The sequence below is a fragment of the Muntiacus reevesi genome, chromosome 15 (assembly GCF_963930625.1).
Source record: "Muntiacus reevesi chromosome 15, mMunRee1.1, whole genome shotgun sequence".
NCBI lineage: Eukaryota > Metazoa > Chordata > Mammalia > Artiodactyla > Cervidae > Muntiacus > Muntiacus reevesi.
In genome coordinates this window covers 54,823,216-54,840,284 of record NC_089263.1, presented here as the reverse complement: position 1 = coordinate 54,840,284, position 17,069 = coordinate 54,823,216, and the positions used below count along the sequence as shown (strand labels likewise).

The 17,069-nt window shown below is 40.7% G+C and overlaps 1 protein-coding gene across 3 annotated transcripts in view; it reads right to left on the bottom strand.

The window, feature by feature from the left end:
* UNC79 (unc-79 homolog, NALCN channel complex subunit) overlaps positions 1 to 17,069 on the bottom strand; it is a 207,120-nt gene that overhangs the window by 43,977 nt on the left and 146,074 nt on the right. For all 3 annotated transcript variants that reach the window (XM_065906592.1, XM_065906594.1, XM_065906593.1), the window contains 6 exons: positions 15,598 to 15,738; positions 10,877 to 10,915; positions 6,833 to 6,945; positions 6,666 to 6,751; positions 5,357 to 5,530; positions 2,559 to 2,627 (listed from right to left, as the gene is read on the bottom strand). In XM_065906592.1, the coding sequence (XP_065762664.1) occupies positions 2,559 to 2,627; positions 5,357 to 5,530; positions 6,666 to 6,751; positions 6,833 to 6,945; positions 10,877 to 10,915; positions 15,598 to 15,738 (622 nt within the window). The remainder of the gene's footprint in view (positions 1 to 2,558; positions 2,628 to 5,356; positions 5,531 to 6,665; positions 6,752 to 6,832; positions 6,946 to 10,876; positions 10,916 to 15,597; positions 15,739 to 17,069) is intronic.

Below are 17,069 nucleotides of genomic sequence, written 5' to 3'. Positions count from 1 at the left end.
CAGATATAATAATACATTTTGCTAAGATAGTAATATCTGAAATTTCCATGGCTATTTAATTCTTCATATAGATCCATCTTAATGGCCACAAGTCAGATTTTATTGTATAAAAAGATCTCAACAAATATATTTTTGCATGAAATTTGCACTTGTTTCTTCAGAATAGATTTTGAGGAAAAGAATGACTATATCAAAGACTTTGTGCATTTTGGGGTCCTTTCCCTTATGGACACAAAAATGAATTCATTACATGTTAGCTGCCCCTGAGGATAGGAATTATGTTGATTATCTGTATTACCCACAGGAACCATGTAGTACTTTCCATATAGAAAAGCTTAAAGACACTCTTTAAAATAGTACTATCGATTCAGCATTCTTTACTCTGTATAAATGTTGTTGCCTTGAAACACTAATAATGGATGACTGGGGAGAGAAATATGCCTGTGTTGATACATAATACATCCTTATTGGCTAAAAAAAAAAAAAAAAAGAAATCCTGGATTGAACCTATATAGAAACTTGCTCTTTTATCTAGTAAGGCAGCATGGTAATGGGGCAGTACAGTACTACAGACAAAGAACTTGAAATCAAAGAACCTAGATTCAAGTCTCAAATCTTCCATTAACCAGCTATGTGACCTTGGTCAAGACACTTCATTTCTCTGATCCTATTCCGATATCTCTAAATGAACAGCCTAGACTAAATAATATCTTTGCAGTTTTCCATGAGTCTATGCAAGCAAAGTCAAGGTAAAAAGTTACAAGGGATGAGCCTTCTTGGTACATCTAGTAACTACTTGGTACTTCCCATTACTGGTAATTCATTGCAATACAAACTATTGCATTTTTGCATATAACACAGCCTGGAAATGTAGCCAGGAATACAAAAGTGAATAAGACATAGTACTGGACTTTGTAAAGCTCACAGGCTCACCAGGGAGACGACAGGATAACTGCTAATACAGAGAGCTCTATCAGGTACTGTGGATCTGACAGAGTGTGGATCTAACAAAGTTGCTACAGAGAATGTGAGCCTTTTTAAAACTGGTGAAAGCAAAAGTCACTCAGTCGTGTCCAACTTTTTGCAACCCCACGGACTATACAGTCCATGGAATTCTCCAGGCCAGAATATTGGAGTGGGTAGCCTTTCCCTTCTCCAGGGGAATCTTCCTAACTCAGGGATCGAACCCAGGTCTCCTGCATTGCACGCAGATTCTTTACCAGCTGAACCACAAGGGAAGCCCAAGAATACTGGAGTGGGTCGCCTATCTCTTCTGCAGCAGATCGTCCCAACCCAGGAACTGAACCAGGGTCTCCTGCACTGTAGGGGGATTCTTTACCAACTGAGCTATAAGGGAAGCCCTGAGCTTTCCATTTTAAAATTGGAATGGAATTCAAATTCTCATCTTGAAGAATGAGAAAGGGGTTAGTCTCCAATAAGGGTATAAAGCATTTCAGGCAAAGGAAATAGCCTAAGCAAAGGCAAGGAAGTATGAAATTAAATAAGATGATAAATGTATAGCAATTAGCACCATGTCTGCCATATGGTAAATGCTCAACCAACAGTAGTTGTTGTTTTGATGGTGATGATGATAGTGATTCTGAAAGTACACAGGAAGCATGGGGATGGGGCAAGCAGCCAAAGACTAAACTAGAAAGGTAGGCTTGCAAGTTAATGAAGAACCTTCTTGCATGCTCCATTAAGGAATCAGGACATTATCTTAAAAGAAAGGAGAAGCTAACAAGGATTTTAAGCAAGGAAACTATGCAAACAGATCTGTGTTTGGAAGGATCATCTAGATCATGGTATTGGGGATGAACCGATGGACGTGGCCCGGGACTAAGAGAACCAATGATATCGTGATCTATTAGAGTTTTTTCATATTAGGCACTTTCAAAAGGTTGAAAGTGAAGCATTTAGTATGTGATAACTATCTCCTCAGTATTATTACATGTCTGTGGTTGTGGGGTTAAAAAATAACTGATTACCAAGGGAGAAAGGAGAGTGGGGATGAATTAGGAGATTGAGATATTGATACTTTTGATACCATGTATAAAATAGATAACTAATGAGAACCTACTGCACAGCTCAGGGAACTGGACTCAATGTACTGCTGCTGCTGCTGCTAAGTCACTTCAGTCGTGTCTGACTCTATGCAACCCCACAGATAGCAGCCCACCAGGATCCTCCATCCCTGGGATTCTCCAGGCAAGAATACTGGAGTGGGTTGCCATGTCCTTCTCCAATGTATGCATGCATGTTAAGTCGCCTCAGTCGTGTCCAGCTCTGTGTGACCCTATGGACAGCAGCACACCAGGCTCCTCCATCCACAGGATTCTCCAGGCAAGAGTACTGGAGTGGGCTGCCATTTCCTTCTCCAGGTGACCTAAATGGGAAGGAAATCCAGAAAAGAGGGGCTATACGCATATGCAGAGCTGATTCACTTTGCTGCGCAGTAGAAACTAACACAACCTTGTAAAGCAACTATACTCCAATAAAAAGCAATTAAAAAAATAACTGCATGACCAACTAGCTATGTTTTTCTGAAACATACATACCCTTGTGGCACTGGTAGAGGGTATCTTCAAGAGGCAAATCATAATTCTCAAACTGGAGTCTAAAGAACACTGTGAACCGATACAAAAAAACAAAAGTCAGTACTCTGCTTAATACATCTTCTGCTTCATATATTTTCTCCAAGCAAATTTATGTTAGGAAAAATATCTGAAATATATCTGCCTTCTTACAGGTTTCCATGTTATACATTCACGTTGGGAAAGAAAAAAAAAGAATTCTTAGCTTTAAAAAATTTAATTAAGCCATTCATTAAACAGTTAAACAATTAAATAATATTAATTGATATTAAATGTGCCCAGTTCTAAAGCGGTAATTTGTGAAAGGCCATGTTGAAATAAAAAACCTATTTAGATCAATTTAAAATCATTAGAGTTATTAATCCAAATAAAGAATGCTTAATCTGTCCTTTCTCTGCTACTAAAAGACATAACAAAAACCTGGGGGAAAGCAGTAAAGTTTCTACAAAAGAAAACCATGCCTCAAAAAAAAAAAAAAAAAAGAAAACCATGCCTCACAAATCAAACAACACTGTATTTTGGCACAATTCCACATCAAAATGTACTTTTAAAATAATATGTTTTGGGATTGGGGGAAAAATGTTACAGCAAGAATAAGCAATGATATTATTTAACATGGTTAATGATATCACAACAGCAGATCTCTGCAGTTGTGTAGAATATTATTCACTTTAAAATAGTATAAACAAACTCAGTGGTTCTTCAAGTGTGATGCATGGACTAGTGGCATCAGTATTACCTGGAAACTAGTTGAAATGCAAACCCTCAGGTCACAACCCTACTGAACTGGAAGTTCTCAGAATAAGGCCCAGGAGTTAGACTTTTTGCAAGTCCATCGGGGACCCTGATACACACCGAAGTTTGAAATCCACTTCTCTAAATTGATGAGAAAGTCTCAGAAAGTCTCTTAATGGCTTAATCTTTTCCCCAGAGATTAAACACAAAACAGGATGGTCAGAGGAAGTGCCCAGATAGAATCCAGCAGGGTGAGTTTTCAAATAAATTCTGAAAGTATTTCACAAGAACCTTCTAAGAAAACCATTGCTCTATTTAATCTGCTCAATACCCATAGGAGTTGATGTGACATTTACATTACTTTAGAACAGGGATTGAAAACCAGCTGCTCATCAGGTCCCCATAGTGACCTATGAAGGAAGTCAGGAAATATCCTGGAAAACATGGGGAGATGAGCAACACAAGGAAGGCATTCTCAAATAACAACTGACTGGAATTCAGTAGCAGCTGATCCCGTTAGAAAGGATGTGCTTTCTAGTTCTCAAGAATCTCGATTCTCCTTCTCATCTCACTCCACTCTACTCGCTTACCTTGCAGTCAGGGTCCCTTTGAACAGGGCTGACTGCTGTAAATTAGGCTTACAAATTTGCCATGCCTGCCCCTCACCCCTTCTCTACCAGTGTGTGGCTCTTAAACAATGAATGGCCCTGACCGGCTTTCCAGTCCTAGAGAAGATCCATGTGGTCTTGTTAAAATGCATGCACTTGTATTCCTAAGTGTATCTGTACAGTAGCTATATACATACATAGTTTTGAGGTATTCATCCTCTTTGCCTGGATTTATTCAACTACTTCAGATTTCTGGATAGACAAGGATGAGAGAACATGAGAGATGCTAAAGATCTCAGTATTCCTGCTTCTCACAGTAATTTCAGACTCAGAAAGCAGAACACACCAAGCTAAGGGTCCCTGAATTATCATCCTTACAGGCATTATTGAAGGTCATATTTTCCAAATCTGCCAATTAAGAAAAAGTATTATCAGAGATGGTTGGATTTTTTTTAAAAAAACATGTTACACATATGTAATACTGATTTGAGAAGTGGTGCTGCCAACATGTAACTTCACTTGGCAGATCAACAAGTGATTTATTTTGTTGTGAGTTGAATATTTTCATTCTGTGATCTGGATAAAGCACAAAAAGCTTGCGGAACCCATGAGGTTCAAAGACATAATGGTAGTCGCTACTAGCCACCTCTTTTCTCCCTGCTGTGGAGACCTGAATGCCTTCAATTCACTCTTGTCTGAGAATGACTCTAAGAGTCTACTGGTGGAAAGGATACTAGTCAGAAGACTTGAGTTCTGATCTTTTCACTGCCACTATCTCACTGAATTTGCAGTTCTCCGTCTGGAAGATGGGAGTATCGAAAAGGATGGTGTTTATAGGTCTCTTCGTTTTAACAGTATACGATTCTGTGTTTGCATTGAATGGGTGCATGTTGAAAATGTTCCTTAGGCTACCAGATTTTCAGCTAGATAATTGTGTGGTATTCTTGGAGGGTGGCATGGCATTGGGTAGAGAGTGAGGGTGGGGACGGGCGTAAAGCCGTCCAACAGAAATATCATCTTGGTCTTGCAAGTACTTTATTCACAAACACAAAAATTTAGATAATTCTCTAAAATTGAAGTTTTACATTATATGTCTGGTCTCCTTTCAGATGAAACTATTTATTTACAAATTTATTTAATATACATTTCAGAATATTTTATAGATAAACACAATCTACTAATATCTTCCCGAACTTTTTATTTTTTAATCAACTGGAAACATGAAATCACTAAGTCAGAATGCCCACTGAATATTACTGTCATTCTGCAACATTTGGAGAGAAAATCTCAATAACACTTTCTACTCTGTGGCTAACAGAGATTCCTTCTAGCCCTTTACGAAACATTAAATCTTCCTAGACCAGGTGGCCTGCAAACAGTAAGGAAGTGATTTAAAATGAAATCCTGGGTTCAGCTTACCTTGAGAGGTAAAACACAAGGCAGCTTGGCAAAAAAGGTCTGAAACTGATTGCTGATCGTGGTCCAGAGGCTACTAGGAGAATCCATGGGCAAAGCTTCCATGAAAGTAGCAATGTTTTCCAAACAGCGTATCATAGCACCCCCTGCTGGTAAATTCTTTTTGTTATTTAGACCCTAAAAACACAAAAGCATAGGCAATCAACTGCTGAAATGGTGTGGGAATTCAGACAGCTGTTTGGTGAAGATCAGTTTTTTAAAATCATATACTCACGTTAAAAACATGTGTTGTGTGTAAGCTTTGTACCTGGCAGGAATACAGAGAAAAATGGACTAATCTATAGAAACTTGGGGGTAGGGGGAATTGTGATTTTTGACTCAGTGAGAAAAGGTGAAACGTGAGCAGGAAACTGGAAACACCTTTCCAGGATCTACAGTTGGTGTGGTCAGGTGTTCAGAAGACAGAGTGATGCTTGCTAGCATCTCTACCAGCAGCGATTAACACACACCCACACTCTCCATGGCTGTTCCTCTTACTCTAAATTTGCATTTCAGGAAACTTGCCCATTCTCTTAAAAAACTTCCCTGGTAGCTCAGACAGTAAAGAATCTGCCTGCAATGCGGGAAACCCGGATTCAATCCCATGGTGGGGAAGATCCCCTGGAGAAGGGAATGGCAACCCACTCCAGTATCCTTGCCTGGAAAGTTCCAAGGACAGAGGAACCTGGAGAGCTACAGTCCGTGGGGTCACAAAGAGTCGAACATGACTGAGTGATTAACACACACATTATAGGAACAGCAAAGTCCCCACAGCAAGCTGCCAACCATCCAAGTTAACTGAAAGAGTTAATAAGTAGAGGAAGAGAGACAGACTCCAAGTTAAGTGATACAATGAATAAGCTGTGGAGGTGAGAACTGACTTCAAGTCTTGAGATACAGAAAATAGGCAGACTTTGAACCCAGATCCTGAGATAAACAAAGCTCTGAAGCTGAAATTTGAATCTAAAGTCGCATAATGCGGTGCACACGGCTTTATCCACCACACATTTTGAAAGCTCAGAGTGAGTGCTCAGAGGCTGGCATCCACCCCTAGTAGAGGGATCCAAAAGCTTTAAGTACATCCACACTAAACAGCAATGTCCAACTGACTATTCTATGCATTGGCCATTTTTATCTTTTAAGCTTTTACATGTTAAATTATTCAGCATCTAATTTAACATTTAAAATTTTAATATTTAAATTAAATGACTTTGAATTTCTTTCTCAGAAGCGATTTCAGCAGGCGCTTAGAGTGTCGACAAGGCAAACCTACCTCCAAGAGCTGGCTGAGAGCAGCAATAGAGCTTAGCTCATTGAAGTCCATCAGAGACGTGGCCAAGGTCCGTAAAAAAGTCCCATCTGGAAAGTCAATGGTCAGATTTAGTAGCGCTCGCCTTTCAGTGACTAGCCACGTGTCAGCCTCCCCCATGGATGAATTACCTTTGATGGTGCTCTGGAACAGCTGTGGGAAGATGCCATTGGGAGCCAGCTGATGGAAGATACAGCGTAGGAACTGCTTGGCCACCCCAGCTGCATTGCCGGGGACCATCATGCTGGGGTTGATCAGGGAAAGAAAAGAACAAGGAATCTTGGAGCATCGAGCATGAGTTTAGATACTTATTTACTTATTTATTCACATGCACATCTGTCCTCTTACAGAATAACTCACTGTCACTTGCATTAATGAGATGAAATATTCCAGTCACACGGAATCGCTGTTAACAATAAGCTTTTAGAAAAAGGGAACCAGGTAATGCCAGAGTTGGTCGCAGACTAACTCCAGCCACCCCACTGTGCAGATGAGGGTTCCCAGGTCCAGAGAGAAAAGGTAACCGGCAAAGACCCTGATGCTGGAAAAGATGGAAGGCAAAAGGAGAAGAGGGTGGCAGAGGATGAGATGGTTAGCTAGCATCACTGACTCAGTGGACACCAATTTGAGCAAACTCCAGGAGAGAGTGGAGGACAGAGGAGCCTGGAGTCCATGGGGTCACAAAGAATTAGACATGACTTGGTGGCTGAACAACAACAACAAAGGTTACAAATCCAGAGAGTGGCAGAGTCAGGACTAGAATTTGGGATGGGGATTATCAGTAAGATCCTCCCATAAAGTGTCGTTGGCTATGAGACTGAGCACCTCCAAGGAAGAATGCAGGGAGAGGGATGTTCATTCCTATTGGAAGAGCAGGCACATTTTCTTAGGAACTCTGAACTGGTACTTGTAAAAAGGTTAGGACTTTGATATATCCAGTTTTCCCCTTTACCCTCTGCATTACCTCTGCATGTCAAAACAGGGAGCCAAGAGATGATTATGTGCCCTTTTCCCTTAGACCAAAGTATCAGAAAAGGGACTTCCCTGAAAGTGCAGGAGTTAAGACTCCATGCTGCCACTGCAAGGACCACGGATTCAACCCCTGGCTGGGGAACTAAGATTTCACATGCTGCACGTGTTAATCACTCGGTCATGTCCAACTCTTTGCAATCCCAAGGACTGTAGCCCACCAGGTTCCTCTGTCCATAGGATTCTCCAGGCAAAAATACTGGAGTGGGTAGCCATTTCCTTCTCCAAGGGATCTTCCTGACCCAGGAATCGAATCCCTGTCTCCTGCATTGCAGGCAGATTCTTTACTGTCTGAGCCACTGGGGAAGCCCCACATGCTGCATGGTGTGGCCAAAAATAAATAAATAAATGAGATTAAAACATTAAAAATCTCACAAAGCATCAGAAAGGACATTCCCAGAGGTGATTCTGGCTGAGTGGCTGAAAGGAAGAAAGAGGAAATCAAAGAGCCCAAACAGATAACTCATATAAAGTCCCTCTTACCTAAATTGTTCTGTCTGTCTACCATGATATGCTGGTTCAAACTTATAGGTCAAAAACATTCTTCAGGAAGAAATGACACCAAGTTTTCACAAACTCTTTCAAAAATTAGAGAAGGGAACCCTTCCCAGTTTATTTTATGAGGCTAGCATAGCCCTAAAGCTAAAATCAGATAAAGCATTACAAACAAAACAAAATAAACCAGAACGAAAACTAACAAGGAACATAAATAAAAAGAAAAAAGACAAACCAATAGACTTCATGGACATTGAATCCAACATAAGAAGAATGATTGGCCATGACCAAATAATTTATCCCAAGAATGTAAGAATGACTAGATATTCAAAACTCAATTAATGGAATTTAATATCTTGAAGAAGAAAGTGCAAAACACGTACCATTATTTAAGTGCCTTTGGCAAAATTCAACATGAAGTCATGATAAAAAAATTCTCAAAAAACTAGAAATAGAAGGAATCATCCTTTCTGGATAAGGGCACTTATGAAAACCTATAGTAAACATAATTAATTGTGAGATAACAAATACTTTTCTTGACAGATTAGGAACAAGGCAAGGATGCTCACTCACAGCTTTATTATTGTACTGGAGGTCCTAGTCATTGCAATAGGATAATTTAAAAAGCACAAAAAATCAGAAAGGGGTAAAACTATCACTATTTACAGATGACATGATTTTTTACATACAAGTATGTTTACATTTCAAGGAGTCTAAAAAGCAGCTATTACAACAAAGTGAATTTAGTTTATTACAGCACAGCGTTAAAAAAACAGTATATTTGTATATCAGCAGCAGAAAGTAAGAAAATGAAAATTTTTAAAATTCTGTTTACACTGGCTTTAAAAAAACAAAATTTCTGGTAGTAAATTTAACAGAAGTTATGCAAGATCTCTACAGTGAAAGCCACAAAACACTGCTGAGAGAAACAAAGACTAAATGAAATGAGAGGCTACATTATGTTTATGAATTAAAAGACAAGATTTTTTAGATTCATTTATCCCCAGATTGACTTATAGTTTGAATATATCCTAGAGGGCTTTTTATCCCCAGATTGAAAAGCTTATTCTAAAGTTTATATGGAAACATAAAAAACCTAAAATATCCAAACCAATCTTCTTGAAAAGGACGACCAAAGTTGGAAGATTTATACTCTCTGACTTCACGACTTACTCTACAGCTCCAGTAACCAACAGTGTGGTGACAGCGTTAACATATGGATCAGTGAAAAAGACCAAGAACCTGGAAATTTTGCTGTTGTTTAGTCGTTAAGTCGTGTCCAGCTCTTTGTGACCCCATGGACGGTAGCTTGCCAGGTTCCTCTGTCTATGGGATTCTCCAGGCAAGAATACTGGAGTGGGGTTACCATTTCCTACTCCAGGGGATCTTCCCAATCCAGGGATCAAAAATGCGTCCCCTGAATGGCCTGCATTGGCTGGCAGATTCTTTACCACTGAGCTACCTGGGAAGCCCTTGGGTTATGTGGGTGTATGTACGTGCTGCTTCCTCCACCAGGAACAATCTTTCTATAAATTGCTGTGTGGAGCACTCTCCTACTGTCTCATGTTTTGTTTAAATATCATTTGCTCAGAAAAGCTACTATATCTAAAATACCACCTCCACCCCTCTCTATCTCCTGGGCTTTCTTGGTTATTTTTCATAGAATTTAGTACTAAATGATATTAAATTATCAGTTTTCTTTTTTGTTAATTAGCTCATTGTCTGCCTCCTCAACTAGACTCTGTTTCTTGAGAGCCAGGATTTGCTCTTTTGTTCACTAGGGCATCCTCAGTTGCTAGCAGTCACTCCATAAATAGTTGCTGAATAGGTGGCACTAGTAGTAAAGAATTTGGGCTCCCCTGGTAACTCAGCTGGTAAAGAATCCACCTGCAATGCTGGAGACCCCAGTTCAATCCCTGGGTCAAGAAGATCTGCTGGAGAAGGGATAGGCTACCGACTCCATTATTCTGGCCTGGAGAATTCCATCGACTGTATAGTTCATGTAGTCGCAAAGAGCTGGACACAACTGAGCAACTTTCACTTTCACTTCACTTTTAGTGTTAAAGAACCTGCCTGCCAATTTAGAAGATGTGATATAAAGGAAGCAGGTCTGATCCCTGGGTGGGAAGATCCCCTGGAGGAGGGCATGGCAACTCACTCCAGTATTCTTGCCTGGAGAATCCCATGGACACAGGAGCCTGGTGGGCTACCTGATGGATATAGGGTTGCAAAGAGCCAGACACGACTGAAGCAACTTAGCATGCATGCACACAGGCACATACAAGTCTTAATATTCTCTCTGTTCATAGCATTTAGCAGTTTACTATCATAAACTCACGCAAACATTTAATTCATGTTTGCCTCCCAGATAGACTTTAAGGCCCTCAAAGGCAGGAATCATGTCAGTTTTGCTCCCAGTGGAAACCTAAGTATCCAGCATGCTGCCTGATATGGAGTGGACTTAAAAGTCTTTGTTGATTAAAATGAGTGAATAAATGAAGGTGTGAACACAAAATGAATGTGTGGTCTCTGGAGTTGCAACTGAACATAACAATATTAATCTCATGGTAAACACACTTGTGCTTTAGAAATGGATGAACATGCACACGGGACAAAAAGAAAGTGAGTTTTGACTCACTTAAGGAGCTTACCTTTCTGCTTGATTAGAAAAAGTCATGCTGGAGGCCAATCTAGGAAATAAAGTAAACAGTCACTTGAGTGTCAAGCTTTCATGATGAAATACAAGAGTACTGTATGCCCCACTGCAGCTCCCATTTAGATGGGGGACATGTAAAACCATTGACAATTCCCTTGAGCAGGGACAGAAGACCCACTCAGGGGTCAGTCTCCAGGTTCAACTTAATCCAGTTTCTGAACTTTGCTTTCTGCATCAAATTAGATATTTCTGTGGCATACAGTTGAGTTAGTTGACTATCACCCAGCCAGTCTACAAGCATGGCCTTTGCAACCAAATCTAACAGATGTCAGAACAGCATTTGACCTAGTCCATCCCTATACTGAAAGTGAAAGTCGCTCAGTCGTGTCCCACTCTTTGTGACCCCATGGACTATACAGTCCATGGAATTCTCCAGGCCAGAATACTGGAGTGGGTAGCCTTTCCCTTCCCCAGGGGGTCTTCCCAACCCAGCGATTGAACCCAGGTTTCCCGCATTGCAGGCAAATTCTTTACCCGCTGAGCCACAAGGAAAGCACAAGAATACTGGAATGGGTAGCCTATCCTTTCTGCAGTGGATCTTCCCAACCCACGAATTGAACTGGGGTCTCCTGCATTGCAGGTGAATTCTTTACCAAATGAGCTATGACGGAAGCCCTGTCCCTATTTTAACTCAACTCAAAATTCATTTCTTTGTGTAACTGATTCACTTTGCTGTACAGCAGAAATGAACTCAACATCGTAAAGCAACTATTCTCCAATAAAAATTAATTTAAAAAATTCATTTCTTTGTATACAACTTCTGAAACCTAACCACAAATAAGCCACAAGCTGTAAAAACCTCTAGAAGATAGTAAAATGTGTAATAAAGGCATTTGTCAGCTAATTGTTAAGTTGAAATGACATATTGGGAAGAGAAATTTTTTAGGTTAAGTAGTCAATATGTGCCTGCTAAGTTGCTTCAGCCATGTCTGACTCTTCGTGACCCTACAGACTGTAGACTGCCTCTGTCCATGGGATTCTCCAGGCAAGAATACTGGAGTGGGTGGCCATGCCCTCCACCAGGGGATCTTCCCCCCCCCCAGGGATCAAACCTGAGTCTTTTACGTCTTCTGTATTGGCAGATGGGTTCTTTACCACTAGCACCACCTGGAAAGTCCCAATTATATGGTTCTATATAAATGGAAATACTCTAGATGTATAGAAAGAAAACAGTGTACTAAATTGATGGGTTTAGTAAAAACGTGTCTTGATCAGTAAGATATTGGGGAAACAAACACAGAGAATGCTAAAATTTTATTTATTTAAGACCACAACAGTGAATCAAATCCAGGCTGCATTTGGAAAGGAACAGAGGGTCCAGCACCAGTTGGCTCTTTCATACTAATGACATTACAGTGAAGAGGTAAGCACTGGCAAGGGAAATAAACAGTAAAGAAGGGTGCAGTCAATGCGATCTTGAAGGCTGCATCTAGAAAAAGGGGTGAGTACATTAAGAGGGATCTAAGTAGAGAGCTGAAACTCCAATACTTTGGCCACCTCAAGCGAAGAGTTGACTCAGCTTGCTTTAATGCTCTCCCTGTCTCTTGCTTGTCTGTCCAAAGAAGGTAGAGATTTAATTTTTTTGTTTTGGTGGGGGATGTTTTTGGCTGTGCCTTGAAGCATATGGGATCTTAGTTCCCCAAACAGGGAAAAGACCCTGATGCTGGGAGGGATTAGGGGCAGGAGGAGAAGGGGACGACAGAGGATGAAATGGTTGCATGGCATCACCAACTCAATGGACACGAGTTTGAGTAAACTCCGGGAGTTGGTGATGGACAGGGAGGCCTGGCGAGCTGTGATTCATGGGGTCGCAAAGAGTCGGACACGACTGAGTGACTGAACTGAAGTAGAGAGCAAAAAAATGAAATCACATAGAAAGTCTTGTGTGATAAAAGGGATGTGCTGAACATAAACACTCTTAAAATATGCTGGAAATAGTTCCTGTGGGACTAGAATATATAAATTAAGTGTTCACAAATCCACATTACCTCATTTGGAATTGAGGCATGCTAGGAAACCCTAAACCAGGTGACTACTCAATCTGCTTTATCGGTAGTTCTAGCTGCTAAGAATCATGGCAGCTTGCTTTAATGCTCTCCCTGTCTCTTGCTTGTCTGTCCAAAGAAGGTAGAGATTTAATTTTTTTGTTTTGGTGGGGGATGTTTTTGGCTGTGCCTTGAAGCATGTGGGATCTTAGTTCCCCAAACAGGGATAGAAGACATGCCCCTTACAGTGAACTGGATGATTAACCACTGGACCACCATTTGTACACATAAGTATCTAAAAATATATCTGCACTGTTTTCTTTTCTTCAAAGTTCATATGTTTCCATCCTAACAGTTGGTGATGCTTGAACATGGTTCATTCTCTTATGTTAAAACAAACAAAAACAAAATAAAAACCCCTCGATGTATCTATTATAACAGATCAGCTATTTCAAGGAGATAGTAGAAGACCAGAGCAATAATTCTGTCTGTTCTAAAACTGAAAAATATTAATAATTGGTATTATGACCTTGCATTAATAAAAACTTCCAATTTCACAGGTCTTGCTCATAACTGGTATAACATTTATTCTTGTTTATTATGATTAAGTTAAAATCAAGGGCTTAAATGAAATAATTTTTCTTTTCTTATCTCTCTGTGTTCATCACTTACTTTACACATTGACTATTTCTAAGTATTAGAGGTGGAATAGTTACACCATCTCTGATTATATACTCTTAAGGTATTCCCTGGTAGCTTAGCTAGTAAAGAATCCGCTGCAATGCAGGAGACCCTGGTTCGATTCCTGGGTTGGGAAGATCCCCTGGAGAAGGGACAGGCTACCCACTGCAGTATTCTTGGGCTTCCCTGGTAGCTCATGGTTCAGTTCCTGGGCTGGGAAGGTCCCCTGGAGCAGGGCATGGCAACCCACTCCGCTATTCTTGCCTAGAGAATCCCCATGGCAGAGGAGCCTGGTGGGTTATAGTCCGTGGGGTCGCAAAGAGTTGGACACAACTGAGCGATTAAGCACAGCACAAAATATACACATCGAAGGGGATTTTAATGCTGCCCTGTTTGTCTTTAATGTGAAATCATCTTTTATTTTTTTCATTGAAAAGATTAAATTTTAGCTCCATTGATATTTATTCTCTTTCCTCCATCAAATACCAGTAATTTGAGGCTTCCCTTGTGGTCCAGTAGTTGAGAGTCTGTCTTGCAAGCCAGGAGACATGGGTTCAATCCCTGGTCCAGGAATATAACCACTTGCCGTGGGGCAACTCCACCCACGTACCACAACTACTGAGCCTCTGCCCTAGAGTCTGTGCTCTGCAAGCAGAGAAGCCACCACAATGAGAAACCCTCACACTGCAACTAGAGAAAGCCCGCATGCAGCAACAAAGACCCAGAACAGCCAATAAATAAATACATTTTTTAAAGCTTTTATTAAAAAAAAAAAAAAATACCAGGAATCTGTAGAACTCAGTTTTTTCTCCAACCTCCTTCACAGAGACTTTTCCCTAAGAAGTCATCTCCATCCTGAACTCCCACAGCACTCAGCACACACACTCACCACAGTTCTTAATGATGTTCCATCTTTTATGGCTACTCACTTTCTCCACACATCACTGTCCTCTTCAACAGCTAAGCCACCAAGCACTTACAGGCAAGAGTTCGGTGTAATGCCTGGAACCTATAGACCGAGCTCTCTGCCAGCAGACTGGACGCAAGATTCCTTGGTTGTTGCTATTGTTTAGTCACTAAGTCATGGCTGATTCTTTTCGACCCCATGGACTATAGCCCAAAAGGCTTCTCTGTCCATGGGGTTTTCCAGGCAAGAACACTGGAGTGAGTTACCATTTCCTTTCCCAGGGGATCTTCCAACCCAGGGATTGAACCCATGACTCCTGCCACATCTCCTGCCTTGCAGGCAGATGTTTTTACTGCTGAACTACTGAGGAAGCCCCAGTACCATTCATGTGGAATCTAACGCAGTCCTCTCCTGTATGTTGTCTATGCTAGAACTATAATTTGTTACTGAATTTGAACTCTACTTATATCCATGAAATACAGCACTTTTCTTCTAATGTCCTATGTACTAAATGGAATTCTCTTAACATGAAAATTCTCTGAGCAGCTAAGTTTTAATTAGTCAGGCTGAAGGTTCTATTCCCTAAATGTGTGCCTCCTTCCTTTTTCTGAGTCAGAAGGATAAAACTGCTATAGTTTCATTTATCCCTTCATATGACAGTGCCCCAAGCTGCATAATGAAGTGAGCCTCCCCCAGACTACAAAGTGCCTAGAGAACCCATCTTAAAACAGACAAAGAGAGATGATAATATCTAAAAGTTACAGTGTCTAGCGTGAAGAATGCACAGTTCTGAGTGCTGTAACACATATTGGCTCACATGGGAACAGGGAACAACGAACCAGCAGGGTTTTCTCAGTGCCATTTCCTCTAGCTCTGACATGGTGACTTGTGACCCTACATGGCTGTAGAACTCAACCAAAAATTTGGTCCATTCGGTTTGTGAAATTACGTCTGAGTTGATCCCACAGATATTAAGCATCTGTAAGGTTACAGACTGTTTCACCTTGAACTGATGGTTTTTATTCCAGGAAATAGACTGAGTAAGGCTCCTTCCTACCAGTCAAAACAGAAGCTGACACTCACCTTCCCACAGACTGCATGATGTCCAGCAGCAAGGGGGCTGCCAAGTCTGGGCTTAAGTGGATGAACGTGGAGAGGACCACAATGGCCAGCCCCAGGGTTTCCTCATCGTACTCTTCAAGAATGGCCCCACAGTCATGGCATCTGCAAAGAAACCGGAGGAATGCTTTCCATGAGAGCTGACAATGGTTGCAAGATGTAAGTGCATATACCTCTTTTTTTTTTTTTTGGTGAGAATTGGAAAAATCCCCAAAAGGAGGTCAGTGTAATAAATAGGACACTCAAACATGAGTCTCACCTTAGACACAGAAATAGCACACACAGAAGAGACCAGGAAGCTTCCACTAATCACTGAAAACGGTCTTTCAACTCATAGCTATCTGGTCTATACAAGCATTATTGATCCCTTTTATGAGAAGCACCAATTGGACTAATAATTTGAGGTTTCTGGTTGAGGGATGTTATGTATGTGAAATTATTGCCAGAGATAATTATTAAACAGATTTTTTTTCGTTGGTTGAAATTAAAAGTGAAAAATGTCTACACACAAATGGAAGCCTTCCTAAACTTTCAGATCTAAAAATGTCCTATTTGTGAGTGAAAGAATAGTCAACAGAACCCTATAGAAAACCTCACTCAGATCAGTTTTATGAACTTGTCACCTACTGAGTATAGTCTATAAAAACACAATGGCCCTTGCTCTTAAGGAACTTCCAACTTGTTGCTCTTCACAGTACCTAAGGTAGGTTCAGTCAATTTCATCTCAATGAAAACAGAGCTCTTTTTTTTCAGCTGCAGCTGGGCAGCTTTATAAAGTGAAGGGAAGTCTACTAGGAAAAGCAAAGGGAGCAGAAATACGATTGAGACCGTGACTTTCTATCCAAAAACTTTCTAAAATATGTGTGTGCAGGTGTGTGTGTGTATATATATATCATTCCTTACAAATTGACTTTTTTAAGATACAAAGTTCACTTTTGTAACTAAAAAATAGATATCAGATTGGCCCAAAAGTTTGTTTGGGTTTTTCCATAAGCTGTTATGGAAACCAATGAATCGAGTTCCCCTGACAAAGGCAACTGGGAAGACAATTAGGAAAGATTGAGACTTGGAGGAGGACACAAAAATGAGGAAATTATACCAAAGGAGGAGCTAAGAAGAGCCCTTCACAAGCAAGTAGATGCTCCCCATGTGGACATCCTAAGGCAGCTGTTCAAGATAGGCCCTTCCCTTCCACAGTAATGACGGCCAGCTGTGGCTAGCTGCAAGGATCCTCACACCACCCACTCCAGCCTCCCCTTCCTCCCTTTTTGTCACAAACTTACTCAATTTGTCACTTGGCTCACCTTTACCAGGAAGCCTCCTCAGCCCAAGAGAGATCTCTCCAAGCTTGAAATCCTACAAGTCTTATTCTTTATCATACTTACTGAACAGCATTTATGTGCCAGGGATCTCAGACTACAAAATACAGAGGAAGG